At 45.0% G+C, this 26981-nt stretch overlaps 2 protein-coding genes across 4 annotated transcripts in view; one reads left to right on the top strand and one right to left on the bottom strand.

Annotated features, from left to right (window-relative positions):
- Positions 1-418: 418 nt before the first annotated feature.
- On the top strand, positions 419-13623 carry LOC110538176 (prolyl 3-hydroxylase family member 4 (inactive)). The gene is made up of 7 exons (XM_021624814.3): positions 419-1066; positions 9520-9669; positions 10231-10402; positions 10553-10681; positions 10814-10959; positions 11895-11978; positions 12765-13623. Exons 1-7 carry the CDS (start codon positions 599-601, stop codon positions 12909-12911), a joined length of 1296 nt encoding a protein of 431 aa, XP_021480489.1. The 5' UTR covers positions 419-598; the 3' UTR covers positions 12912-13623.
- Positions 13624-14777: 1154 nt separating this feature from the next.
- Positions 14778-26981, bottom strand: part of LOC110538175 (disintegrin and metalloproteinase domain-containing protein 11) — a 28021-nt gene continuing 15817 nt past the window's right edge. For 2 of the 3 annotated variants that reach the window (XM_036938232.2, XM_090193239.1), the window contains exons 16-26: positions 25587-25679; positions 25242-25322; positions 25077-25127; positions 24624-24687; positions 24313-24418; positions 23901-24020; positions 23468-23636; positions 23173-23284; positions 22190-22280; positions 19203-19220; positions 14778-18806 (exon numbers count right to left, since the gene is read on the bottom strand). In XM_036938232.2, coding sequence (XP_036794127.2) covers positions 18791-18806; positions 19203-19220; positions 22190-22280; positions 23173-23284; positions 23468-23636; positions 23901-24020; positions 24313-24418; positions 24624-24687; positions 25077-25127; positions 25242-25322; positions 25587-25679 — 921 coding nt within the window. In that variant the 3' untranslated portion in view covers positions 14778-18790. Of the gene's footprint in view, positions 18807-19202; positions 19221-19839; positions 22281-23172; positions 23285-23467; positions 23637-23900; positions 24021-24312; positions 24419-24623; positions 24688-25076; positions 25128-25241; positions 25323-25586; positions 25680-26981 lie in introns of those variants that run through there. The other variant, XM_090193240.1, reaches the window with a different exon arrangement.

Genomic DNA, 26981 nt, shown 5'->3' with positions numbered 1-26981 from the left:
TTAACATTTTTGAAAAGCACGTCCCTCTCATGACCATCTCATCTGGCATGCGATGTTCCAACATGCTTGCTGGAATGTTCGTAGATCCAACAAACCTACCCATGCAAAAAAACAACAACGAAGAGTTGTCGAATCTGTGAAAAAGTATTTGCTTTAGATGTTTAAGTATGGAAATAATAGCATATTCCTTATTAGACCACCACACAGTCATACATATGCTATATTTACATATTTTACAGTGTGTTCAATTCCTCCACATATGTATTTCCTCCATGTATATATATATATAATTTTAATCGAAATGCAAAACATTTTGTTTTGTTGTATTTTCCAGTAACTTGGTCAATGTCATTTAACCAAAATCATGAGGGCGTTATGACCCAGGGGCTAATCTAAACCCGAAATCACTGCCTCCGACTGACTCCCTGTGAAACTATTGCAGAGGAACCCTGACTTTTCTGTCCCCTCCTCTCCGTCTCTCCAAGCCTGGCCAAGGCTCTGTACGTGCAAACAGACATGACCATTCACTGGTGAAGAAAACCCTGGAGAAATTCGTGTTTGGTTGGAGAAACGGAGGGCATGATAGAGAATAAGCATAATGGCCCCTACAAACGTTAAAGAAACCCGGTTTTCATTTTGTTTCTGTGTAGTTTTGGTCGCTCCGCTTCTGGTCGAAGCCCAGTATGAGAAATATAGCTTCAAGAGTTTCCCACATAACGATCTAATGCCACTTGAATCTGCTTATGGACATGCTCTAGACCAGTATGGAGCGCAGAACTGGAGGGACAGCATCAAGTACATGGAATTGAGTTTGCGTCTTCACCGGCTCCTGAAAGACAGCGAAGCGTTTTGCAGCCAGAACTGTAGCACTGTCAGTCGGGACAATGATACCCTCTTTGCGGACTGCAGTCTCCGCATCATGCAGCATTTCTTACTCCGAGCTTCGTGCCTTAAAAAGTGCAAAACAACATTTCCAGTGTTTACAGTAGCCTACCCAAAGAGGGATGTTCTGGAAGCTTTTGAAAAGAGGATACCCTACCGATACATACAATATGCTTACTACCAGGTGAGATCAAAGAGTTATTCTGCTGAATGGGTGGACATTAAATACATTTAGTGTAAGATATCCAAATAACGGTTTACAAATAACGGTCGACATGGTCACAGTGGTTTTTCCCTTTAGTAGATAATAGGCCTATTTGTAAGAATCTTAGCATATGTGGAATAAATTCTTAATTCTAATATTATCATATAATTGTAACAACCTGTCCTGGCACACCTATTACACGATATGAGTAACTAATGTGTAATAGGACGATATTTACATAGGCCACTGTCATAGCCTGATACTTCGAATGAAATATCATATAGTAGCTTGTTTTCCATGAGCAAGACTGTGACACAAGCGTGAAACAATAACGTTTTTCCCAGACTTTCCTCAGCCCACCTGTTGAGAATGCTACAAACTCAGTAGTTGAACACACATGCCACGTCTCTCTAACAGCGCCCCGTTAAACGGTCCCCCAATAAGAACAGTCGTCTTATTATTTTCTACCAAAGCGAACACCACACGTAGGCCTATGATGCAGAATACCAAGCAGGCAAATCAACAGTGTTCCCCGTGGCAAAATAAAGAGGATTTACTTTTGAAGTGAAAGTAAGCCAAACACTCGTGCCATTGGAATGTGCATAAAATATATGTGTGCACCAATTTCTGCGGCCTGTGCGCACACGTGAGTGTTATAATTGGAATCTTTCCTCAGGCAAGCCCACTCCTCCATTGGAAAGCATCTTCTCAGGTCATCACCTCTGAATGCTCGCAGCATCTGTCTCGATTTTTTATTTATCTTTTTATTTCACCTTTATTTAACCAGGTAGGCCAAGTTGAGAACACATTCTCATTTACAACTGCGACCTGGTCAAGATAAAGCAAAAGCAGTAGGAGAGAAACAACAGCACAGAATTACACATGGGATAAACAAACATACAATCAATAACACAGTAGAAAAATGTGCAGATCAAAAGAAAGATGTGCAAGTAGAAATACTGGTGTGCAAAAGAGCAGAAAAACAAAAACAAATATGGGATGAGGTAGGTAGTTGGTTGGATGGGCTATTTACAGATGGGCTGTGTACAGCTGCAGCCGGTAAGATGCTCTGACAGCTGATGCTGTAATGCGTGTATATGGGAGGCGAAGTCAAGTGCAGGAGAGCGGAGTAAAAGAAACAGGCGCACTTTAATACCGGTTACCAAATCACAGCACATAACACATACAAGTGCCAAAAACACGGTCTAAAACAAATGTGCAACGCCTGACAAATAATCCACGTAACAAATACAAATACAACATGGGGAACAGAGGGTTAAATAATAAACAAGTGATTGGTGAGTGAAGCCAGGTGTGATAAGACAAAGACTGAACAATTGGAAAATGAAAAGTGGATCGGTGGTGACTAGAAAGCCGGTGACGTTGACCGCCAAACGCCGCCCAAACAAGCAGAGGGACCGACTTCGGCGGAAGTCGTGACAGTATGCGCAGCTCCAGCAGCGCATCGACACTGACCTCGGGGACGACCCCGAGAACGAGGCGCAGGGCGATCTGGATGGAGACGGTGGAAATCCCGCAGCATCGAAGGGTCCAGGACGTCCTCCACCGGCACCCAGCATCTCTCCGTACCCCTTCCACACCACGAGGTAATGAAGGCCCCTCGCCCGACGCCTTGAGTCCAGGATGGCTCGAACAGCATACGCTGGGGCCCCCTAGATGTCCAGTGGAGGCGGAGGAACCTCCTGCACCTCAGCTTCCTGGAGTGGACCAGCCACCACCGGCCTGAGGAGAGACACATGGAACGAGGGATTAATACGGTAATCTGGGGAAGCTGTAATCTATAACATACCTTGTTCAGTCTCCTCAGGAATTTAAATGGCCCCACAAACCGCGGAACCAGCTTCCGACAGAGCAGGCGGAGGGGCAGGTTTTGGGTCGAGAGTCAGACCCTGTCCCCTGGTGCGAACACCGGGGCCTCGCTGCGGTGACGGTCGGCGCTCGCTTTTTGTTTTTTCCCGACTCACGGACTTAGAAAAACGATCCACAATGACCAGGATCATGGTGTTGCCCTGTGAGGGAGATAGTCAGATAGTCCACCGACAAGTCCACCGACAACGGCCAATGTGGAACGGGTAGGGGTTGTAATTTCCCTCTGGGCAGGTGCCTGGGAGCCTTGCACTGGGCGCACACCGAGCAGGAGGAAACATAAACCCTCATGTCCTTGGCCAAGGTGGGCCACCAGTACTTCCTACTAAGGCAACGCACCGTCCGACCGATGCCAGGATGACCAGAGGAGAGTGACGTGTGGGCCCAATAGATCAGACGGTCGCGGACAGCTGGACACTGGGGGGAGTGGGCTCTGTGCATAACGCCCGCTCGATGTCCGCGTCCAGCTCCCACACCACCGGTGCCACCAGGCAAGAGGACGGAAGTATGGGAGTGTGACAACAGCCAACAGCTCCCGGTCCCCCACATCATAGTTTCGCTCCGCCAGGCTGAGCTACTTCGAAAGAAAGCACAGGGGCGGAGCTTTGGTGGCGTCCACCTCCACTATGAACGCCAAAGAGGGAACCGGATGAGCCAGCACGGGAGCCAAGGTAAACAGAGCCTTCAGGTGACCAAAAGCCCTGTCCGCCTCAGCCGACCACTGCAGCCACACCGGTCCCCCCTTCAGCAGTGAGGTAATGGGAGCTGCTACCTGACCAAAACCCCGGATAAACCTCCGGTAGTAGTTGGGATACCCCAGAAACTGCTGCACTTCCTTTATCGTGGTGGGTGTCGACCAATTACGCACGGCTGAAATGCAGTCGCTCTCCATCTCCAACCCTGACGTGGAAATGTGGTACCCTAAGAAGGAGTCGAACTGTTGGAAGAACAGACATTTCTCAGCCTTGACGTACAAGTCATGCTCCAATAGTCAACCAAGCATCCTGCGCACCAGGGACACATGCTCGGCGAGTGTAGCGGAGTATATCAGAATGTCGTCGATATACACCAATAGACCCTGCTCGTGCAGGTCCCGGAAAATCTCTTCAACAAAGGCCTGGAAGACTGATGGAGCATTCATCAACCCGTACGGCATGACGAGGTACTCATAGTGCCCTGAGGTGGTACTAAATGCCGTCTTCCACTCATCCCCTCCTGGATACACACCAGGTTGTAAGCGCTCCTGAAATCCAATTTTGTGAAGAAGTGCGCCCCGTGCATTGACTGAATCGCACTGGTGATGAGAGGCAGCCGGTAGCTGATCTGATTGATCTGATTGATCCCTCAACAGTCAATAGACGGCCGCAGACCCCCATTCTTCTTCTTCACAAAAAAGAAACTTGAGGTGGCAGGTGAAGTGTAGGGCCGAATGTATCACTGCCCCAGGGATTCGGAGACATATGTTTCCATAGCCACCGTCTCCTCCTGTGACAGAGGATACATGTGACTCCTGGGAAGTGCTGCGTCTACCAGGAGATTTATCGCACAATCCCCCCGTCGATGAGGTGGTAATTTAGTCGCCCTCTTCTTACAGAAGGCGAGAGCCAAATCGACATATTCTGAGGGGATGCGCAGGGTGGAGACCTGGTCTGGACTTTTCACCGTTATCTCACTGATGGAAACCCCCACACACCTCCCTGAGCACTCTCGTGACCACCCCTTGAAAGCCCTCTGTTGCCACAAAATAGTGGGGTCATGACAGGTCAACCAGGGTAAGCCCAGCACCACGGGAAACGCAGGAGAATCAATAAGGAAGAGACTGATTCTCTCCCCATGACTCTCTTGTGCAACCATGTCAAGTGGAGCGGTGGCCTCCCTAATCAGCCCTGACCCTAATGGTCGACTATCTAGGGCGTGCACAGGGAATGGCATATCCACAGGAACAAGGGGAATCCCTAAACTATGAGCAAATGAACGGTCAAAAAGAATTCCCAGCTACCTGTTGTAGTGGAGCTGGTGGAGACACTGAAAAACCTCCTCCTCTCTCCCAACGATCCATAGTCTGCAGCATGCGATCCATGGCTGTGCCTAGACATTGCAACATGGTCGTGTGCTGCTGAACGCACTCCTCCACTGCAACTGGGATGGCGTCTGCTCCTGCTGACTCCATTCTTGAGGTGAGTGATTATGTAATGCGTGTATATGGGAGGCAAAGTCAAGTGCAGGAGAGCGGAGTAAAATAAACAGGCGCACTTTAATACAGGTTACCAAATGACAGCACATAACACATACAAGTGCCAAAAACACGGTCTAAAACAAAAGTGCAACGCCTGACAATAATCCACGTAACAAATAACAATCACTCACAAATACAACATGGGGAACAGAGGGTTAAATAATAAACAAGTGATTGGTGAGTGAAGCCAGGTGTGATAAGACAAAAACAGAACAAATGGAAAATGAAAAGTGGATCGGTGGTGGCTAGAAAGCCGGTGACGTCGAACGCCGAACGCTGCCCGAACAAGGAGAGGGACCGACTTCGGTGGACGTCGTGACAGATGCTTGAAGTCAGAGAACTGTAAGGAAAGGCGTCCAAAGAAGGTGTTGGCTTTGGGGATAACCAGTGAAATATACCTGCTGGAGCGTGTGCTAGGGGTGGGCATTGCTATGGTGACCAGTGAGCTGAGACAAGGCGGAGCTTTACCAAGCAAAGACTTATGACCTGAAGCCAGTGGGTTTGGAGATGAATATGTAGCGAGGACCAGCCAACGAGAGCATACAGGTCGCAGTGGTGGGTGGTATATGGGGCTTTGGTGACATAAAGGATGACACTGTGATAGACTGCATCCAATTTGCTGAGTAGAGTGTTGGAGGCTATTTTGTAATTGACATTGCAGAAGTCAAGGATGGGTAGGATAGTCCGTTTTACGAGGGTATGTTTGGCAGCATGAGTGAAGGAGGCTTTGTTGCGAAATAGGAAGCCAATTCTAGATTTAATTTTGGATTGGAGATTCTTAATATGAGTCTGGAAGGAGAGTTTACAGTCTAGCCAGACACCTAGGTATTTATAGTTGTCCACATATTCTAAGTCCAAACCGTCCAGAGTAGTGATGCTAGTCGGGCAGGCTGGTGCGGTCAGCGATCGGTTGAAGAGCATGCATTTCGTTTTACTAGCATTAAAGGGCAGTTGGAGGCCACGGAAGGAGTGTTGTATGGCATTGAAGCGTGTTTGGAGGTTTGTTATCACAGTGTTCAAAGAAGGGCCAGATGTATACAGAATGTTGTTGTCTGTGTAGAGGTGGATCAAAGAATCACCTGCAGCAAGAGCAAAATTATTGATATATACAGAGAAAAGAGTCGGCCCAAGAATTGAACCCTGTGGCACCCCCATAGAGACTACCAGAGGTCCGGACAACAGGCCCTCCGATTTGACACATTGAATTCTATCTGAGAAGTAGTTAGTGAGGCATACGAGGCAGTCATTAGAGAAACCAAGGCTGTTGAGTCTGCCGATAAGAATACAATGATTGGCAGAGTCGAAAGCCTTGGTCAGGTCGATGAAGACAGCTGCACAGTAGTGTCTTTTAATCAATGATGGTTATGATATCGTTGAAGACCTTGAGCGTAGCTGAGGTGCATCTGTGACCAGCTCGGAAACCGGATTGCATAGCGGAGAAGGTACGGTGGGATTCTAAATGGTCGGTGATCTTTTTGTTCACTTGGCTTTCAAAGAGTTTAGAAAGGCAGGGCAGGATGGATATACAGTTCAAGTCAGAAGTTTACATACACTTAGGTTGGAGTCATTAAAACTCGTTTTTCAACCAGTCCACAAATTTCTTGTTAACAAACTATAGTTTTGGCAAGTCGGTTAGGACATCAACTTTGTGCATGACACAAGTAATTTTTCCAACAATTGTTTACAGACAGATTATTTCACTTATCATTCACTGTATCACAATTCCAGTGGGTCAGAAGTTTACATATTGACTGTGCATTTAAACAGCTTGGAAAATTCCAGAAAATGATGTCATGGCTTTAGAAGCTTCTGATGGGCTAATTGACATCATTTGAGTCAATTGGAGGTGTGCATGTGAATGTATTTCAAGGCCTACCTTCAAACTCAGTGGCTCTTTGCTTGTAAGAATGGACAAATCAAAAGAAATCAGCCAAGACCACAGAAAAACAATTGTAGACTCCACAAGTCTGGTTCATCCTTGGGAGCAATTTCCAAACGCCTGAAGGTACCACGCTCATCTATACAAACAATAGTATGCAAGTATAAACACCATGGGACCACCCAGCCGTCATACCGCTCAAGAAGGAGACGCGTTCTGTCTCTTAGAGATGAACGTACTATGGTGCGAAAAGTGCGAATCAATCCCAGAACAACAGCAAAGGACCATGTGAAGATGTTGGAGGAAACAGGTACAAAAGTATCTATATCCACAGTAAAATTAGTGCTATATCGACATAACCTGTAAGGCCGCTCAGCAAGGAAGAAGCCACTGCTCCAAAACCGCCATAAAAAAAAACAGACTACGGTTTGAAACTGCACATGGGGACAAAGATTGTACTTTTTGGAGAAATGTCCTCTGGCCCGATGAGACAAAAGTAGAACAGTTTGGCCATAATGACCATCGTTATGTTTGGAGGAAAAAGGGGGAGGCTTGCAAGACAAAGAACACCATCCCAACCGTGAAGCACGGGGGTGGCAGCATCATGTTGTGGGGGTGCTTTGCTGCAGCAGGGTCTGGTGCTTTGCTGCAGCAGGGTCTGGTGCTTTGCTGCAGCAGGGTCTGGTGCTTTGCTGCAGCAGGGTCTGGTGCTTTGCTGCAGCAGGGTCTGGTGCTTTGCTGCAGCAGGGTCTGGTGCTTTGCTGCAGCAGGGTCTGGTGCTTTGCTGCAGCAAGGTCTGGTGCACTTCAGACGGCATCATGAGGAAGCAGAATTATGTGGATATATTGAAGCAACATCTCAAGACATCAGTCGGGAAGTTAAATCTTGGTCGCAAATGGGTCTTCCAAATGGACAATGACCCCAAGCATACTTCCAAAGTTATTGCAAAATGGCTTAAGGAAAACAAAGTCAAGGTAAAGGAGTGGCCATCACAAAGCCCTGATCTTAATCCTATAGAAAATTTGTAGGGAGAACTGAAAAAGCGCGTGCGAGCAAGGAGGCCTACAAACCTGACTCAGTTACACCTCTGTCAGGAGGAATGGGCCAAAATTCACCCAGCTTATTGTGGGAAGCTTGTGGAAGGCTACCCGAAACGTTTGTCCCAAGCTAAACTATTTAAAGGTAATGCTACCAAATAGTAATTGAGTGTATGTAAACTTCTGACCCACTGGGAATGTGATGAAAGAAATAAAAGCTGAAAAAGCTGACATTTCACATTCTTAATGCAGTGATCCTGACTGACCTAAGACAGGGAATTTTTACTAGGATTAAATGTCAGGAATTGTGAAAAACAGAGTTTAAATGTATTTGGCTAAGGTGTATGTAAACTTCCGACTTCAACTGTAGGTCCGTAACAGTTTGGGTCCCCCTTTGAAGAGGGGGATGACCGCGGCCGCTTTCCAATCTTTAGGAATCTCAGACGATACGATAGAGAGGTTGAACAGACTAGTAATAGGGGTTGCAACCATGGCCGCGGATAATTTTAGGAAGAGAGGGGGTGGGGGAAGCATGGCCAGCTGTAGATAAATGCTTATTAAAATTCTCAATTATCGTGGATTTATCGGTGATGACAGTGTTTCCCAGCCTCAGTGCAGTGGGAACCTGGGAGGAGGTGCTCTTATTCTCCATGGACTTTACAGTGTCCCAAAACCTTTTGGAATTAGTGCTGCAAGATGCAAATTTCTGTTTGAAAAAGCTAGCTAGCCTATTGCTTTCCTAACTGACTGTGTATAATGGTTCCTGACTTTCCTGAAAAGTTGCATATTGCGGGGACTATTCGATGCTATTCACATCCAGACGTTCTCATAGGTGTTCCAGGCATTTGTGTCAGCCAAACGGTGATCTCATGGCTCTGTTGAGAGCATTTTTCCATTTCTTCACTTGTTCAGATATATAGCAGTATTCCAAAAACCCTCCTCCATAAGACAGACCAAGGTCACAGTTTGAATCTATATACCATGGGTTCTTGACAATTGCCAGGCTTAGCTACCACATAGTAATCTTTGAATATAGGCATACAGTATTCTTCTTACCGACAAAAGTGTTGATTGACAGTTAATCATTTCAGCACATGCCTTAGAGCCATATTGAGACAGTGGCTGAAGCACACCTCTTAGCAGTTGTTGAGGTGATTTGAGGTTAGAAGCCATGCTATTCTAAGGACTAACTAGTGTTAGCAAGACCTGCTGCATGTAGAGAACCCCTTGCTTCAGCTAGGCATTCGTTAGAACGAGAGAGAGAGTGTCTTTAGAAGTCATCCAACGATGACACTAAGTATCAGAGAGCCAAGAGCAACCAATCAAGACTACTGGACCCTATATGACCCATAACAATAATGATGATACATTCTGTATCTCCTCTCTCCCACAGTTAAACAACATAGAGAGGGCCGTGTCAGCGGCCCACACATTCCTCCAGAAGAACCCAGAAGACCCCTTTATCTCCAAGAACATGAACTACTACAAGACGCTGTTTGAGCTGGACGAGTACCTCATCGACCACGAGGAGCGTCCCTACGAGGTCAGTGTGAGGTCAGCTCACAACCAGCCCCCATACACATCACAACTAGCTCTGATACCCGTCACCTGGCACAGTACTAGAACTAATGAGAATGGCTGTCCAAGAAAAACCTCCAAAAGGACTAATTCGACATAAAAAGGATTGAGAGCACTGGAAGTTTTTCTTGGTAAGCCATTCTCATGATTTTTTTCAATGTTGTTGCTCCTTTCCTTTGTTTGCTGAAGAGCCCATCTGTCCCATCTGAACACAGTATTAGAACTATTAATTGAAAATATGTGTTGGTTAGTATGTTATCGATGGCTTTCTCAATCTAAACATGAATGGCGGAGAAACATACTGAAGTATTTTTTCACAACTGAGGTTAGAAAAACGTCTCAGTAGAATGTAGGTTTGAATTCTATTCAAATGTTGCTTGGTGTTCTGCAACTGCGTGCTATGTCCTGTCCCTTCAGCGCATATCTAGTGTCTCTAACTGTGCTGTCCTTTCTGACCCCTGGCTGTTGTTCTTTCAGCCCATGTCTAGTGCCTCTAACACTTTGATTGGTCCTTTCTGTACTCCAGCCTGTGTTCCTGAAGGCTGTGAAACTGTATAACTCTGGAGATTTCAGTGCCAGTGCTCGGGACATGGAGCAGGCCACTACGGAGTACCTCAAAATGTACGACCTCTGCCTGGCAGGCTGCGAAGGGTCATATGAGGTCACAGAGTACAAAGACTTCTACCCTACACTGGCAGGTGAGTGTCTGACAAACCCCCATCTACTCATGGTCCCTATTGAGAGGGCAGAGACTCTGGTCATAGCAGTATAATCTCTCTCTCTTTCTCTCTCTCTCTCTCTCTCACTCTCTCTCTCTCTCTCTCTCTCTCTCTCTCTCTTTCTCTCAGATCTCTACACAGAAGTTCTGAAGTGTAAGGTGAAGTGTGAGGAGAACCTGATGCCCAACGTCGGTGGTTTCTTTGTGGAAAAGTTTGTGGCTACCATGTACCACTACCTCCAGTTTGCCTACTATAAACGTAAGGACATGAAAGTGTCACACCTCGATAGAGCTCCAAACTCTACTGCACTTGCATTTCATGACCAGAATTGTACAGCAACTATTCAGGTTGTTATGCAGTTGTCAGATGACCCTCCCTCCCTCTGTGCAGTGAACGACGTGCGTAACGCGGCTCCGTGTGCGGCCAGCTATATGCTGTTTGACGCTAACGACCAGGTGATGCAGCAGAACATGGTGTACTACCGCTTCTACCGAGAACAGTGGGGCCTGGAGGAGACACACTTCCTGCCTCGCCCGGTGAGTAACCAGATTACTTTATATAACCTTGACGCCCAACTCGGCATCCCGATGTGCCCTGTCAAGACTTAACATGTCATTTCTGATTAATATGAACCATCGTCTAGAACAGTGGTATTCAAAGTCAGGATCGCGACCCTGGGAACTGCAGTGGGATGGCCAATTTTTGTGGTTGTTGTATGGGACAATATACACGTTTTGGAAAAAGATCATGGAGAAAGGGGAAAAAAATATTGAGTAAATGTATTTATTGGTTGAAAATGCAATGAATTAAAGGTTGTTTGTTGATGTAAAAATCAAAAGTGACAGAATTTGGGGTGGGATCCCCATAAATGTTGGCTGAAAAAATGGGGCTCTGGCTGAAGAAGTTTGAATACCACTGCTCTAGAATTATGGTAATAAACCTTAACCAGTTTAACCTCATTCCTGAACCTGATTCCAAACAAGATGTGTAATAGTTTCAGATTTTGGGTATGACCTAGGTGTTGTTTCCTTACTAATATATGCTATGGAGCACCACAGCTCCACACAAACCAAGAAAAGGAAAGCTGTAACATATATACATATAGCACCAATTCCCTACAAAGGTGGTGAATTAAAAAGGATTCATTCATTGAAAAGGATTAGGTCCTATAGGTTCTTGGTTATGCTCTACCAGTACAGCACTTACAGCAACGCCATCAATGAAATAAAACCAACAAAGCTCCCTGAAACATATTGGCCTTTTTTAAACTGTGATCATTCAAATGGAGTTAGTGGTGCTGTAGATACTCCATGATATGCTGACTGGAGGGAAACTGAGCATTAAAACAAAGGGAAACAGCATCAAATGTTTAGTTTTCTAGCGCTAAAAACTATTTTGAACTGTATCTTTGTGTTCTCTCCTTGCACCTTGAGTCAACCAATGATATTGACGCACCATGTTTGTTGCGCAGGAGGCACTGAGGTACTTTAACCAAACGACCAAGCAGAGGGAAATGCTGGAGTTTGCACTGAACTACCTACAGACAGATGATGAGGTAAGGCTTGCCTGCAAAGGGGTGGAGATGGAAGTAACATAGGAAAACAGTTTTTATGTGCAGGACAAATTCTGGACAGAAGCACCAAACTCAGAAGTAACAAACTGTAATAAATTGGCTGGTTTGCTTCAAATCTGGCGAGAATTTGGTTCTGGGCTGCTGAGAATATTTCCAATGTGCAAAACAATTTTTGGGTACAGTAGCTGGTATGCTATTTTGTTTTGTGGGAGGTGACTGAAAAATGAGCGGGGGGAGGTGGGGGGAAGGGACCAGTCAATCACAGTGTTTACTTTGATTCTGATTCTGACTACAGGGGATGTATGAGGGAGACTACTGTAGAGAGAGTGGGATGGATAGAGGTTGAAAGAGGGTCAGTAGCTGGAAGAGAGAGAAATGGAGAAAGGGATTGAGATTGATAGGGAAGGGTGTTGTGTTTTCCGACAGTGGAGTGTGGTATGTAGCTGGGAGGTGTCGGCCTCTGAGGCCCTGCCACATGCGTTTTTTTCTCTGGTCATCCCCTCCCAGCTAACCACACAGCCTCAGCTTAGACCTGAGAAGGGGGAGGAGGACAGAGAAGGAGAGAAGGAGGGAGAGAAAATGACAGCATGCACTAGTAGTGAGAGATTCACAGGGAAAGAAAATAAGAGCCAAGAGAAAGGCAAAGAAAGTGTGAGAACGGTGACAACGTGCTAGAAATATATCCCTGAGCCAAGTGAAATCAAGCCTCATCTTGAAGTGTAGATGTGTTGTTGTATGTCTGTAACTCAGCGTTGTGTTCCTTGGCAGGGTGTGGTGAGTCCGGAGGAGGTGGCTGCTCCCTCGGCCCCCCCTGACGCTGAGTTTGAGGGGATAGGAGATTACGAGGAGTCCTTCGTAGCAGACTGGTGGCAGGAACCCAAAACCAAGGGGGACGCTGGGGAACCTGCAGCCTGACCCCAAACACCAACTCCACCATGAACACCACCCCTCCCCCAAGCAGAACACTTCTCAAATCCCCTCTCAAAGAATATGGACAGCCCTGCAGAGCCAGACCCCGTCCAGAAATGCCAGGATATGATATTTAGTACACCCCACACATTAAATTGTTCCATGGTGTATATATACAAACACACACAGACACATCATTTCACAGCTTAAGGAACACAAAAGGGAGAATTTACATTGCCAGTTGCACACAGTTCCACCATTAGCAAGATCACACAAACACCCACACAGGACATATTGAAGGTCAGAGCTGTCCATGTCTGAACTGAAAGCTAAATTGTGCATCTGTTTTGGCATATGGAAAGGGAAAAGAAAGGGAAAGGGGGGATACCTAGTCAGTTGTACAACTGAACGCCTTCAACTGAAATGTGTCTTCCGCATTTAACCCAACCCCTCGAAAGGTGTATTGTAATTGTTAATACTGTATGACTGTTATTGTTGTTGTTACATTTCTTATTTAATGAAATGATTTGCCTTTGTGCCATAGCCCTGGTAGTATGGCACTGATCTATGCCTTCTGTCAATATCTAGGATGTTTGATGTTGAATTCTGACCTATTGGAGGTGTATTTTGTCTGTCCAGCGGTAAGATAAAAATCCACACAAAATGCTAAGTGAACAACGGCAGGAAGTGTGGAATAAAGTGACATATTATTTTACTACACCACTGTTATTGTCTCTTTCAGCACATCCATTGCAGTACAGACATACAGTATAATGGAAATGTACTTATGACATCCTTAGGATGTGTTTACACAGGCAGCCCAATGCTGATCTTATGCCCAATTATTGGTGGGATTATTTGAGATACTCTAAGGAGGTAGGGTTTGAGACGTTGTGTTCAGACCTCAACTCGGTTTGGGGTGTAGGGTTTGAGCGTAGCCTGACGGTAGGGAGGGACAGTTCCTCTTGCTGCTCTGTAGGTAAGTACCATGGTCTTGCAGTGGATGCGACCTTTGACTGGAAGCCAGTGGAGTGTGCGGAGGAGCAGGGTGACATGGGAGGATTTGGGACGGTTGAACACCAGGCGAGGTGCAGCGTTCTGGATGAGTTGCAGGGGTTTGATGGCACAAGCTGTGAGCTGTCAACCGTGATGGTGTCACGTTCTGACCATAGTTCCTTTATTTATGTCTTTGTGTTAGTTTGGTCAGGGCGTGAGTTGGGGTGGGTAGTCTATGTTCTTTTTTCTATGTTGTGTTTATGTGTTTGGCCTGGTATGGTTCTCAATCAGAGGCAGGTGTCGTTCGTTGTCTCTGATTGAGACTCATACTTAGGTAGCCTTTTCCCACCTGTGTTTTGTGGGTGATTGTTTTCTGTTTAGGTTGTTTCCCTGACAGAACTGTGCGCTTTCGTTTTCACCGTTTGTCATTTTGTTTGAGTGTTTTTTTTGTGAACATTAAATATGAACAATTTCCACGCTGCGCTTTGGTCTCATTGACGATCGTTACAGATGGAGAGGTCTTGGGAGTGTGCAGGCCTTCCCGGGAGGGGAAGCTTGCAGAGAGGAGTGTGGATCACAGTCATTCCACATCTTCATTCAAGAGAACATTTAATGAGGTGCAATGAAGTCTGGAACTAGAAATACATCTAATGGAAAATAAAAATGTGTCAGTCAAAAATGTCAATGTATAATCATTGGCCAAGTTCAAGAACATAGAATACAAGGCAATCTTATATAGAGAATAACATTTAGGCAGTAGTTACTGAATTTAGTTATTCTAAACAATAATTAAACACACACATCTTGGCCTCAAGTAATGGCGGCATTGTCATAGCCTCCCAGATATATTCACACAATGAAACCAGAGGAAATAAATACTTTTTACTTTTATATTTTATTTCCCCTTCATTTCAATTCATCTACATTGCTTATTTCAATTTGTCTACTTAATAAAAAGACAGTGTTTAAAAATATGGGATATAACGCGTTTCTTTTTCTCTGCTTCCTAAATTCAAAACGCAAGCAAACTGGCCACCATCTAAAAATGGTACATATTCTGTACAAATGGTGAAGAACTATAGTGCATCTGTCATAGTGCTGAATCAAACAGACCTCTCCATACATCTAGTGTACCAGACCCCAGGTTGAGTCCTAAATGGTAACCAATTACCTATGTAGTGCACTACTTTTCACCAGCAGAGCACTAAGGGCCCTGGTCAATAGTAATGCACCTCATCTCATCACATTTCCACTGAGGAGCTGTCCTGGGGTCATTTCAAACTCACTGTGTTAAAGCATCATCAGCGTAAGGCTCAGAGCCTATCAACAAGTGTCCAATATTTAGATGGCATTTAGATTGACAGCTGCAATGATAGATACAGTGCCTTGCGAAAGTATTCGGCCCCCTTGAACTTTGCGACCTTTTGCCACATTTCAGGCTTCAAACATAAAGATATAAAACTGTATTTTTTTGTGAAGAATCAACAACAAGTGGGACACAATCGTGAAGTGGAACGACATTTATTGGATATTTCAAACTTTTTTAACAAATCAAAAACTGAAAAATTGGGCGTGCAAAATTATTCAGCCCCTTTACTTTCAGTGCAGCAAACTCTCTCCAGAAGTTCAATGAGGATCTCTGAATGATCCAATGTTGACCTAAATGACTAATGATGATAAATACAATCCACCTGTGTGTAATCAAGTCTCCGTATAAATGCACCTGCACTGTGATAGTCTCAGAGGTCCGTTAAAAGCGCAGAGAGCATCATGAAGAACAAGGAACACACCAGGCAGGTCCGAGATACTGTTGTGAAGAAGTTTAAAGCCGGATTTGGATAGAAAAAGATTTCCCAAGCTTTAAACATCCCAAGGAGCACTGTGCAAGCGATAATATTGAAATGGAAGGAGTATCAGACCACTGCAAATCTACCAAGACCTGGCCGTCCCTCTAAACTTTCAGCTCATACAAGGAGAAGACTGATCAGAGATGCAGCCAAGAGGCCCAAGATCACTCTGGATGAACTGCAGAGATCTACAGCTGAGGTGGGAAACTCTGTCCATAGGACAACAATCAGTCGTATATTGCACAAATCTGGCCTTTATGGAAGAGTGGCAAGAAGAAAGCCATTTCTTAAAGATATCCATAAAAAGTGTTGTTTAAAGTTTGCCACAAGCCACCTGGGAGACACACCAAACATGTGGAAGAAGGTGCTCTGGTCAGATGAAACCAAAATGGAACTTTTTGGCAACAATGTAAAACGTTATGTTTGGCGTAAAAGCAACACAGCCCATCACCCTGAACACACCATCCCCACTGTCAAACATGGTGGTGGCAGCATCATGGTTTTTGCCTGCTTTTCTTCAGCAGGGACAGGGAAGATGGTTAAAATTGATGGGAAGATGGATGGAGCCGAATACAGGACCATTCTGGAAGAAAACCTGATGGAGTCTGCAAAAGAACTGAGACTGGGACAGAGATTTGTCTTCCAACAAGACAATGATCCAAAACATAAAGCAAAATCTACAATGGAATGGTTCAAAAATAAACATATCCAGGTGTTAGAATGGCCAAGTCAAAGTCCAGACCTGAATCCAATCGAGAATCTGTGGAAAGAACTGAAAACTGCTGTTCACAAATGCTCTCCATCCAACCTCACTGAGCTCGAGCTGTTTTGCAAGGAGGAATGGGAAAAAATGTCAGTCTCTCGATGTGCAAAACTGATAGAGACATACCCCAAGCGACTTACAGCTGTAATCGCAGCAAAAGGTGGCGCTACAAAGTATTAACTTAAGGGGGCTCAATAATTTTGCACGCCCAATTTTTCAGTTTTTGATTTGTTAAAAAAGTTTGAAATATCCAATAAATGTCGTTCCACTTCATGATTGTGTCCCACTTGTTGTTGATTCTTCACAAAAAAATACAGTTTTATATCTTTATGTTTGAAGCCTGAAATGTGGCAAAAGGTCGCAAAGTTCAAGGGGGCCGAATACTTTCGCAAGGCACTGTAGATGGCCAGATTGCTAGTTTACTAGGCAGTGTGCCTGCTAGACAGATAGATGGACAACTAGGAATGGCTTAAAGGAGATGGACAGTTGTATGGCAGGAGACAGATAGATACTTAGTTGAAACAGATTAAATGAATCAATATTAACATTGAATTTTAAAACAATTTCCTACAGTGTATTCAACATTCAGTATTATCTTCTTGTACATACTGTATATACAAATAGATGTGCATATGTGTTCTCACATTCTGTAGGCTAGTGCTCGTTTAAGTTTGTTGTTACATATTCAATACAAACCATTTGTTTGTTAGTGTGCTATCATTGGCTCCCGAGCACAAAGCCAGGCAACAGAAAGATAACCTTTTCTAGAAGTAAAAATCTATAAACTATCTACCAGTGTTGTTGGCAGGAGTGTCACGGTGAACAAGGGCATAACTGTCCCAAACACGACAAGTACTTTTCTCATTCACCTGCTCTCTTCCTCACTCAATCTCTCTCTCACACGCACACACACGCACGCACACACTCATTTTAGTAACTTTCTCAACATTCCCTGGTTTTCCAGGAATCGTGGTTGGAGGATTCCATATTTCCTTGCTAATTCCTTCACAATTCCAGGAATCTTCCAACCAGGATTTCAAATATTGGGAAAGTTACCGGAATATATACACACACACACACACACACACACACACACACACACACACACACACACACACACACACACACACACACACACACACACACACACACACACACACACACACACACACACACACACACACACACACACACACACACACACACACACACACACACACACGAGTTTCAACCTCCTTTACCATACACACTTTGGGCCTCTTAAGAAGGTGGTGAATAGAATACAGACACATACAGACAGTCTCTGTTAACTAACACTATGTGGAATGTTGTGTTGGTAGATCTACGGTTGAAAACACTGAGTTACGGTCTCTGCTGCATTTGAAATATGATCCCAAAACCATAGGGTCTCCCCCTTCCTACATCTCAACAGACAGGAACAAAGAATTAACAATCAACATAAACCCTACATCAGTCCATGATGTTTTGAACGGTCTACTGCTTTTGTTTCATAGTCATTCTCACAATAAGTTGCTCTTCCTTCTTTGGAAATGGCCTGTACACAACACGTCCAATACAGGACTCTTCTTGGATCACATCCGTGTTGTTGTAACTAGATCATGTCTGAATCTGGGTTGTCATCCAGTCACCAGACAAGGCCTCTCTGAAAGGGGCAGTTCAACTGATCCAATGGCCACTTGAGTCTTTGATCAATGTTTGTTTTTATGTGTTTCTTTGACAACATCTTATGATTTAAATCGTTTTTCAGATGGCAGGTCTGGGCCAGTCCAGCAATCTCAAACAGCGGCCAGAAGTGTGTTTCCAGACAAGCATTGGAAAGACATGTCTCATACTGAATTTGTCCACTGTTGACAGGTTCTTCATTGGACTGTCGTAAGCAGAAGGAAAGGGAACTACAGTACGCAGACACCGAAGTGCATACTACTTAGTCGCTGGAAAGCAGGAAGACCCTGACGCCCCTCTAGGGACCAACAACAACCTTCTCATTCTGTCCGTGGCAAAGACTTTATCCTGATTGGATAATATAATTGGCTGGTATGCAATGTGGGAGGTGCTACACTGGCCCGGAGGGGCCGGAGATGGACAGGTGGACAGACAGGAAGTGGACAGGAGAGGAGATGTTAACAGAAGAGGTCTGGAGAGGTTCGGGACAGGAGTGGAAGACTTGTTCTTTTTCCCTCTTCTCCGACTTGGAAACATCACAGAGAGAGAGAAAGACAGGAACAGACAGACAAAGACAGACAGACAGACATCTTATCTTATCCTCCTCCAGATCTGGAAAGAAAGGAAACAGTGTAAGAGACTAAAAGTTGTACGGCTGTAAATAAATTGAGCAGTTGACAGAAGGTGATTGTTGGACTTGGTGTGAGGAGAGTAAACAAGACATGAAATGGTTCTGAAAGAAAACTGCATTCTGGGTGGAATAGGTCATGAGGTGGAGAAGACAAAGGCTGAGACTGATGCCAGAGTTTTGCTGTGCTATATGGGATTAGGTCAGAGGATGAAATCAGCTGTGAAATTAGGTCAGTGGAGGAATGACGTTTAAGGTCAGAGGTGGGATGATGTCTGATGGGGTCTGAGGCCATGCTGTGAAGAGCTATGGGATGAGGGGGGGGGGGGGGGGGGGGGTTGAAGGATGTCACCCTGCAGTGTCAGGGGGCTAGGTCATACCTTCCTCTTCGGATATTTCTTCAACCAGGAAGGAGGAGGAGCAACACATTGGGAGAAGAGACAGGAGGAGGGGAGAAACATCAGTTGCAGTAAGAGACCATGAAAGCTCAACAACAGTAGATTCTGTATAGTGATGACAAAGGCATTTCAAAGTCGTGGTACAGTGCCTTGCAAAGGTATTCATCAACCCTTTAAATGGATTTAACTGTCATTCTTTTGTCAACAATCTACACAAAATACTATGTAATGTCAAAGTGGATGAAATAGTTAACATTTTAAAAAGGTTAATAGAAAATGAAACAACTAAAATATAGTCGTTGCGTTCAGCTCCCTGAGTCAAGACATGTTAGAAACACATTTGGCAGTGGTTACAGCTGTGAGTCTTTACACATCTGGATTGTGAAATATTAGCTCTGTCAAGATGTTGGGGATCATGGCTAGACAGCAATTGTCACAATTCCTGGCCACTCAGGAAAATTCACTTTCTTCTTGCTAAGCAACCAGTGTACATTTGCCCTTGTGTTGTAGGTTATTGTCTCGCTGAAAGGTGAATTCCTCTCCCAGTGTCTGGTGTAAAGCAGACTGAAGCAGGTTTGCCTCTAGGATTTTGTCTGTGCTTAGCTCCATCCCGTTTCTTTTTATCCTGAAAAACTCACTAGTATCCATCATGATGCAGCCACCACGCTTGAAAATAAGGAGGCAGTTACTCAGTGATGTGTTGTGTTGGATTTGCCCCAAACATAAGGCTTTGCATTTAGGCCAAAAAGTGCATTCCTTTGCAGTATTACTTTAGTGCCTTGTTGCATACATGATGCATGTTTTGGAATATTTTCATTCTGTATATTTGTATTCTTCTTTTCACCCTGTCATTTAGGTCAGTAATTGTGGAGTCACTACAATGTTGTTGACCCATCTTCAGTTTTCTCCCATCAAAGCCATTGAACTCTGTAACTGTTTTAAAATCACCACCGGCCTCATGGTAACATCCCTGAGCAGTTTCATTCCTGTCCTGTAGCTCAGTTCAAAAGGACGACTGTATCTTTGATGTGTCTGGGTGGTTTAATACATCACCCACAGCATAATTATTAACTTGACCATGCTTAAAGAGATATTCAATGTCTGATTTATTATTGTTACACATCCACCAATCACTGCCCTACTTTATGAGGCTTTAGAAAAGCTCCCTGGTCTTTGTAGTTCAATCTGTGCTTGAAATTCAATACTTGACTGAGGGATAATACATATGTGGTATGTATGGGGGACAGAGGAAGGGTTGGTCACTCAATCATGTCAACCCCTATTATTTCAACAAGTGAGTCCATGTAGCTTATGTGATTTGTTAAGAGACATTTTACTCCTGAACTCATTTAGGCTTGCTTAAACAAAGGGGTTGAATACTTAGGCAAGAACTAGATTTTATCACATTTCTATAAATCATATTATTATTATTTTTAATTCTTCCACTTTGACATTAGAGTATTTTGAGTAGATTGATGACCAAAAATTACAATCACATCAATTTTAATCCCACTTTGTAACACAATAACATTTGAAGAAATTCAAGGGGTCTGAATAGTTTTTGCAAGGTACTGTATATAGCCTATTCAAAGTGATGTTTAGTAGACGTTGTTGTCCCACTGCTCACTCCGACTACAGGATTTTTTACACCTTTTTTCATACTCAAATTAATGATGCTGTAATTAGGGCTGGCACAATTACCGTATAATCGTGTAACTGACGATTATGGATGAAAGGCCATCATGAAATGAAATAACCATCATAACAAACAAAAATGTTTGTATGTTTGTGTGGAACGAACAGCTGACTGAAGGATGCCCGGGGATTCGTGCGGTAGAGACCGTTACCACGGTATTGTGGGCTCTTAACAACTTGATGAAACTTTGTTGCGCCTTGACGAAACAAGCAAGGTGTTGTAGCAAACAAGTCTTTGGTTGCCTAGGCAACTCCCGCTTCCCTGCAGCAGCACATGCAGTCAGGAGCGGAGGAGAAAATGTGCGTCTTAAAAAACGTTACTATTCAAACGATTATGACGGTGACTGCAGTCATTGGCTGACTAATAACCGTCGTCCAAAATTCCATGACCGTCACAGCCGAAGTTGTAATAAACAATTGTCTTGTTTGTTCAAATGAGTGTAAAGCTTACCACCACAAGAAGATATTTAACCGACCACATTAATATTGACACAGATCATGCACACATGCACACACAGTTACCCCTGTCCCCAAAAGGATTACTCATTATTCCCAGCAAAATATAAACTATTTGGAGAAATGGATCAAGAAAATTCATTTTGATGAACCAGACAAAGAAATGTAACACAAATTGGATCATTCTTGATGCAAGTGATGACAGGGAAGTGATATAATCCTTTTGAATCAGAGATTAAGGAGTAAACAGGAATTAGCAGGCCAGGCATGCACACAGCTAGGGCTCTCCAGAGACAGCCACTGCAGCAAGGGCACTTTGGTTAGGGCACTCCTGAGTGGGCATTACTGAGCGGACACTACTTTAAAGATACTCCAAATGAAGCGCTGCACTAAGGAGAGGCATCAAAGAATGACCACTACACGGGAGGCTTCAAAGAGAACCACAACAGTTTGGGAACTTCATAGGCGACTACAGGGGAACTGTCCACTCCTGTCCCCGGTAGGAGAGCTGGGTTGGAGCCAGTCTGAAGGTGTGAAGGGGAGGCATCTCTTTCTCTCCCTGGAGAGATGTATGGAGGAGGTCAGGGTTCAATTCTACTAGATCTTACAAAGTGAAGTATCAGAGGTACCAGCCCGATACTCATACTAAATATCTCCATATGTTTCAAAGCAATTGGATGGTGAACTCAACCCATGTGTCCCCACCGTTGGTGGGGCAATGAGTTGCAAAGTGGGTGAATTCTGTTTTTTTGGAGGGGTGTGAGTGGGGGCCTTGGGGAGAAGCAGACAGGTACACAGAGGCATGCCAGAACTCTTACTTAAATCCCCATCCTGTCCCCCCTAGGACTATAGCTGCCAGAAGAATAGCACCTGCGATGGACCCTATTATGATATTGGTGCCACTGGGACCTGCGCAGAGGAAGGAGTAGGGAGGAGGGGTGCGAAGGGGAACACAACAACACCACCAAAAACACACGTCAGAGGACAGCATCAACACCACACATCAACAACATCAACATCCGGAAAGAGAGAAAGAGAGAGAGAGAGAGAGAGAGAGAGAGAGAGAGAGAGAGAGAAAAAAAGATACCCAAAGAAAGAGAGTAGGAAAGAGAAAGAGAGAATAAGAAATTACATGGGGTGGAGGAAGGGGGAACGCGTGGGAGAGCGAGGGGAGATCAGGGAGGCGACAGTTAAGAAAGGAGGGTGTTTTTATTACTTATTTCTCATCCCCCTCTCTTGCTCTTTCAGCTGGACACCCTCTTGCTTAGGATGCGTTTGGTTTTTTGGGGCCTATGAGCCCTGTGTCAATGGAAAGGGAAAGGGAAAGGGGATACCTAGTCAGTTGCACAACTGAATGTATTGAACCGAAATGTGCCTTCCGCATTTAACACAACCCCTCTGAATCAGATACAGACTGGAAGATAGGAAGGAAGACTCTTGAAGATAGAAGCCAGGTGTCTGTAACTTATAGAAACACCCACACAAACACACAGACACACACATACAGTATGTGCACACATGTACACATTCAGCATACACATTCTCACACTAACTCACTCACACATGTGGACACAGTGTCAGTCAGTTTCCCTGACTTTATTCCACTGCCCTTTCACCCAAAGCATGACTAAGGCAATAGCTATTGGAAAAGCTAGACTATAGCCACCCTACACTCCATATATGTCCACAAAGAGATAAAGTGATGGTAGACAGACAATGAGAGGGTTACGAGGAGAACAGGCAGACAAACAGACAGAGAGAGAGAAACACACACACACAGACAGACAGAGGAGCTTTGGACCTTTCTTCTCCGTGCTGGCAGGCGGCGTGGGGTCAGGGATGGGGTCAAAGACACTGCAGTCCTTCCCGGTGTGGTCCCTGTCACAGATACACTTCACCTCGTTACTGCATGTCTGAGAGAGAACGAGAAACAGACAGATTAAAACAAAGGAGAACATCAACCGGTCACTGTAGTCAAGTTGAGAACATTCACTTTTGAAAACACAAACCCAACAAGCTAGCATCCCTCTATTTAAATGCAGGCCTGCGTGGTGGGGTGGTCCCTGTGGTGGGGTGGTCCCTGTGTGTGTCCTCACCCCGTGGTCAGAGCAGGTGCGTCCCAGCGTGGAGCCGGAGCAGGTGCTGAGGTTGAAGGCTGCCACGGGGAGACAGCGGCGCTCCAGACACATCATGTTGGGGCCGCACGGCGTACCGTCCTCCACGTAGCCCAGGTCTGACCCATCCTCCAGCAGGACATGGCCCCCTCTGGACACACAGATGGGAGAGGAGGAAGAGTAGAGAGGATATGACAAAAAAGAGAGGAGAAAAGAGGAGGAGAGGGAGGGAGAAGAGGAGGAGGAGGAGGAGGAGGAGGAGGAGGGAGAGGAGGAGGAGGAGTTGAGAGGAGGGGGAGGAGTTGAGAGGAGGGGGAGAGGTGACGAGGGATAAATTAATCAATTCATCTATTCTGTTCAATCTATGAAAGCCTCCCAAACACAAACAATAAAGGGGTAGAAAGGTACAACTCACCGGCAGTCCAGGTACTTGTTCTGGTGGTATATTGTAAGGCTGGTCACTTCCCCCTCCAGATCCCCAAACTTTGGCTTCACCGTCATATTGATACAGAACAGGAAACCACAAAGCACATCCCTGAGAGAACGAGACAGAGAGAGAGGGAGAAAGAGAGAAAGAGAGAGAGAGGAGGGGAGAGTGAGAGAGAGAGAAGGAGAGAGAGAGGGTGAGAGGGTGTGAGGGTGAGAGAGGGATAGAGAGAGAGAGAGAGAGAGAGAGAGAGAGAGAGAGAGAGAGAGAGAGAGAGAGAGAGAGAGAGAGAGAGGAAATAAGATGGGGGAGAAAAACATTAATAATAATAATAAATAAAACTCCGGTCATGTCTATGGTGTAATAATGAGAGTGATAAGTCATGTGATAGAAGGCTCACGGCTTGTTGCACTGCAGCCATCCCTGGCCCTCAGGACTCCGCCCACAGTTGCCCTTCTCTGTGCCCTCTGCATTCAGCTTCTCATAGCAGAAGCGGTCTGCTGAATCTGAGACAGCACACACAACACAACACACATTAGATCCATATCACCGCCATCTGTAACTCAGATGCAGTTCCATATCAGTCCACAAGATGGCATACGACAGTCATGGGCATAGCCATAGAAACAGTACCAATATATGACTACTGGCAAGTGAGCAATTCAGGGGTGTGAAAGACATTCAAGAAATGAATGCATCATTAATACTTACTGTAGCCCCAAAGCCCCTTACACTGGCCGTCGAGAGTCCTGCACCGACCACTATAACAACGACCCTGAGTGAGAGATAGAGCGAGAGACAGAGAGGGAAATAGAGAGAGAGAGAGAGAGAGAGAGAGAGAGAGAGAGAGAGAGAGAGAGAAAAGGAGAAAAGGAGAAAAGGAGGAGAAGAGAGAGAAAGAGAGAGAGAGAAAGAGCAAGAGAGGGAGGTAGAGAGAGAGAACAAGAGAGGGAGGGAGAGAGAGCAAGAGAGGGAAGGAGGGAGAGAGAGCACAAGAGAGAGAGAGAGAGAGAGCAAGAGATGGAGGGAGAGAGAGCGAGAGAGAGAGAGAGAGAGAGAGAGAGAGACAGGAAGATGAAAACAAAGGATAACAGCAGGACAGACATATCTCAACAACACACTGACTGCAGAGCAAAACCCCATTCAAACAAAGGTGTGCCTTACCTGACTAGTGTCACACATGTATCCATCCAGCTTGTGCACATTATGAGGGCACTGCAACAGGAGAAAATTACATACAGTATGGTTTACTTCAGACCAACTCATGCTCCCAAAAGACTCCATCTCCCAACATGCACCAGGGTAATAGTGTAGTGTAGAGTACAGTACCTGGCTGGAGTCTCCTGTGCAGCTCTCTGGGATGTCACAGTCATTCACAGCCTGTCTGCAAACCGCTCCTCTCAGCTCATACTGACACACAAGAACACAAGAATGACCTCTTCTTGTCAAAAGAGGTGGACCGTGTAGTAGCACCAACAGACTCTTAATAGTCAAGATTGTATGATTTTATTATTAAAACTGTGTGCGATTCTTAATAAAAACATTTTGTAATTAAATGTTTGGTAATGAATGAGTTAAATCCTGAAGAGGCACTAGCCTCCATAGAGTGGACTAGCTAGTGTGATGAGTAATATGTAAATGAAGCGGTGGTGGTAGTGGAGTAGAGGGACTCACCCTGCACCCACTGCAGCACAGTCCACTACTGCACATGGCATCGTGGGTCAGGGTACACTTCTTACAGCACGCCCCTCCACTACGGGCACACTCCTACAGACAAACACACACAGTCACTGAGACTGTTCCTCATACCAATAAGTATCACCATGACAGTGTCTGTCTCAAATGGAACCCTAGTACCTTTATAGTGCCCTGCTTTTAACCAGGGCCCATAGGGCCGTGGTCAAAAGCAGTGCACAATATAGGGAATATGGTGTCATTTGAGACGCAGGCAGAAGCTCCATTCATACTGGAGGGTTCTGGTTCCTCATCATGTATGGGTTACAGTTCCTTAAGGCTAGTCCCCTTTTTTCTCCACTTCCTGTCTGAATGATGTGCCCAAAGTAAACTGCCTGTATCTCAGACCCTGAAGCCAGGATATGCATATAATCAGTACCATTGGAAAGAAAGCCCTTTGAAGTTTGTAGAAATGTTAAAATAATGTAGGAGAATATAACACAATAGATATGGTAGGAGAACATCCAAAGAAAAACCAACTGGAAATCTTTTTTTTTGTTGAGAGACCATCCTCTTAGAAATGCAAGAGTAAGGTCATATTGAAAAGTAGCTCCCTGGATGCAATTCCTTTGGCTTCCACAGGGTGTCATCAGTCTATGTTCAAGGTTTCAGGCTTGTAACTTCAAAAACGAATAAGAAATATCAGTTTTAGTAGTGGGACACAGTCTTGTAAATTCGTGTTTGCGCACGCCATGAAGACATTACGCACCTGCTAAAATCGGTTTCCTATTGAACATACTTTTTTCTAAAATAAATATTATAGTTTTTATTTATTTATTTTTTGAATTTGACCCCTTTTCTCCCCAATTTCGTGGTATCCAATTGTTTTTTAGTAGCTACTATCTTGTCTCATCGCTACAACTCCCATACGGGCTCGGGAGAGACGAAGGTTGAAAGTCATGCGTCCTCCGATAAACAACCCAACCTAGCCGCACTGCTTCTTAACACAGCGCCCATCCAACCCGGAAGCCAGCCGCACCAATGTGTCGGAGGAAACACCGTGCACCTGGCAACCTTGGTTAGCGCACACTGCGCCAGGCCCGCCACAGGAGTCGCTGGTGCGCGATGAGACAAGGACATCCCTCCCGGCCAAGCCCTCCCTAACCCGGACGACGCTAGGCCAATTGTGCGTCGCCCCACGGACCTCCCGGTCGCATAAATATTATAGTTTGATTACATTTTTGGGTATCTGAGGAGTAAATGGAAACGCATTTTGACTTGTTGAAACAAAGTTTAGGGGTAGATTTTTGGATTCCTTTCTCTGCATGTTGAACAAGTGGATTACTCAAATCGCTGGCGCCAACTAAACTGACTTTTTGGGATATAAAGAAGGAT

The sequence above is a fragment of the Oncorhynchus mykiss genome, chromosome 12 (assembly GCF_057628025.1).
Source record: "Oncorhynchus mykiss isolate SJ-2025 chromosome 12, ASM5762802v1, whole genome shotgun sequence".
Lineage (NCBI taxonomy): Eukaryota > Metazoa > Chordata > Actinopteri > Salmoniformes > Salmonidae > Oncorhynchus > Oncorhynchus mykiss.
The sequence above is the reverse complement of the archived record's forward strand: the minus strand, read 5'-3'. Positions and strand labels throughout refer to the sequence as shown.

What these genes read in the sequence shown, in the direction of transcription:
- LOC110538176 (XM_021624814.3), top strand. Translation starts at nt 599, where the DNA reads ATGGCCCCTACAAACGTTAAAGAAACCCGGTTTTCATTTTGTTTCTGT. An exon ending in TACAATATGCTTACTACCAG is followed by an intron (nt 1,067 to 9,519) that starts GTGAGATCAAAG and finishes TCTCTCCCACAG; the next exon opens with TTAAACAACATAGAGAGGGC. An exon ending in ACCTACAGACAGATGATGAG is followed by an intron (nt 11,979 to 12,764) that starts GTAAGGCTTGCC and finishes GTTCCTTGGCAG; the next exon opens with GGTGTGGTGAGTCCGGAGGA.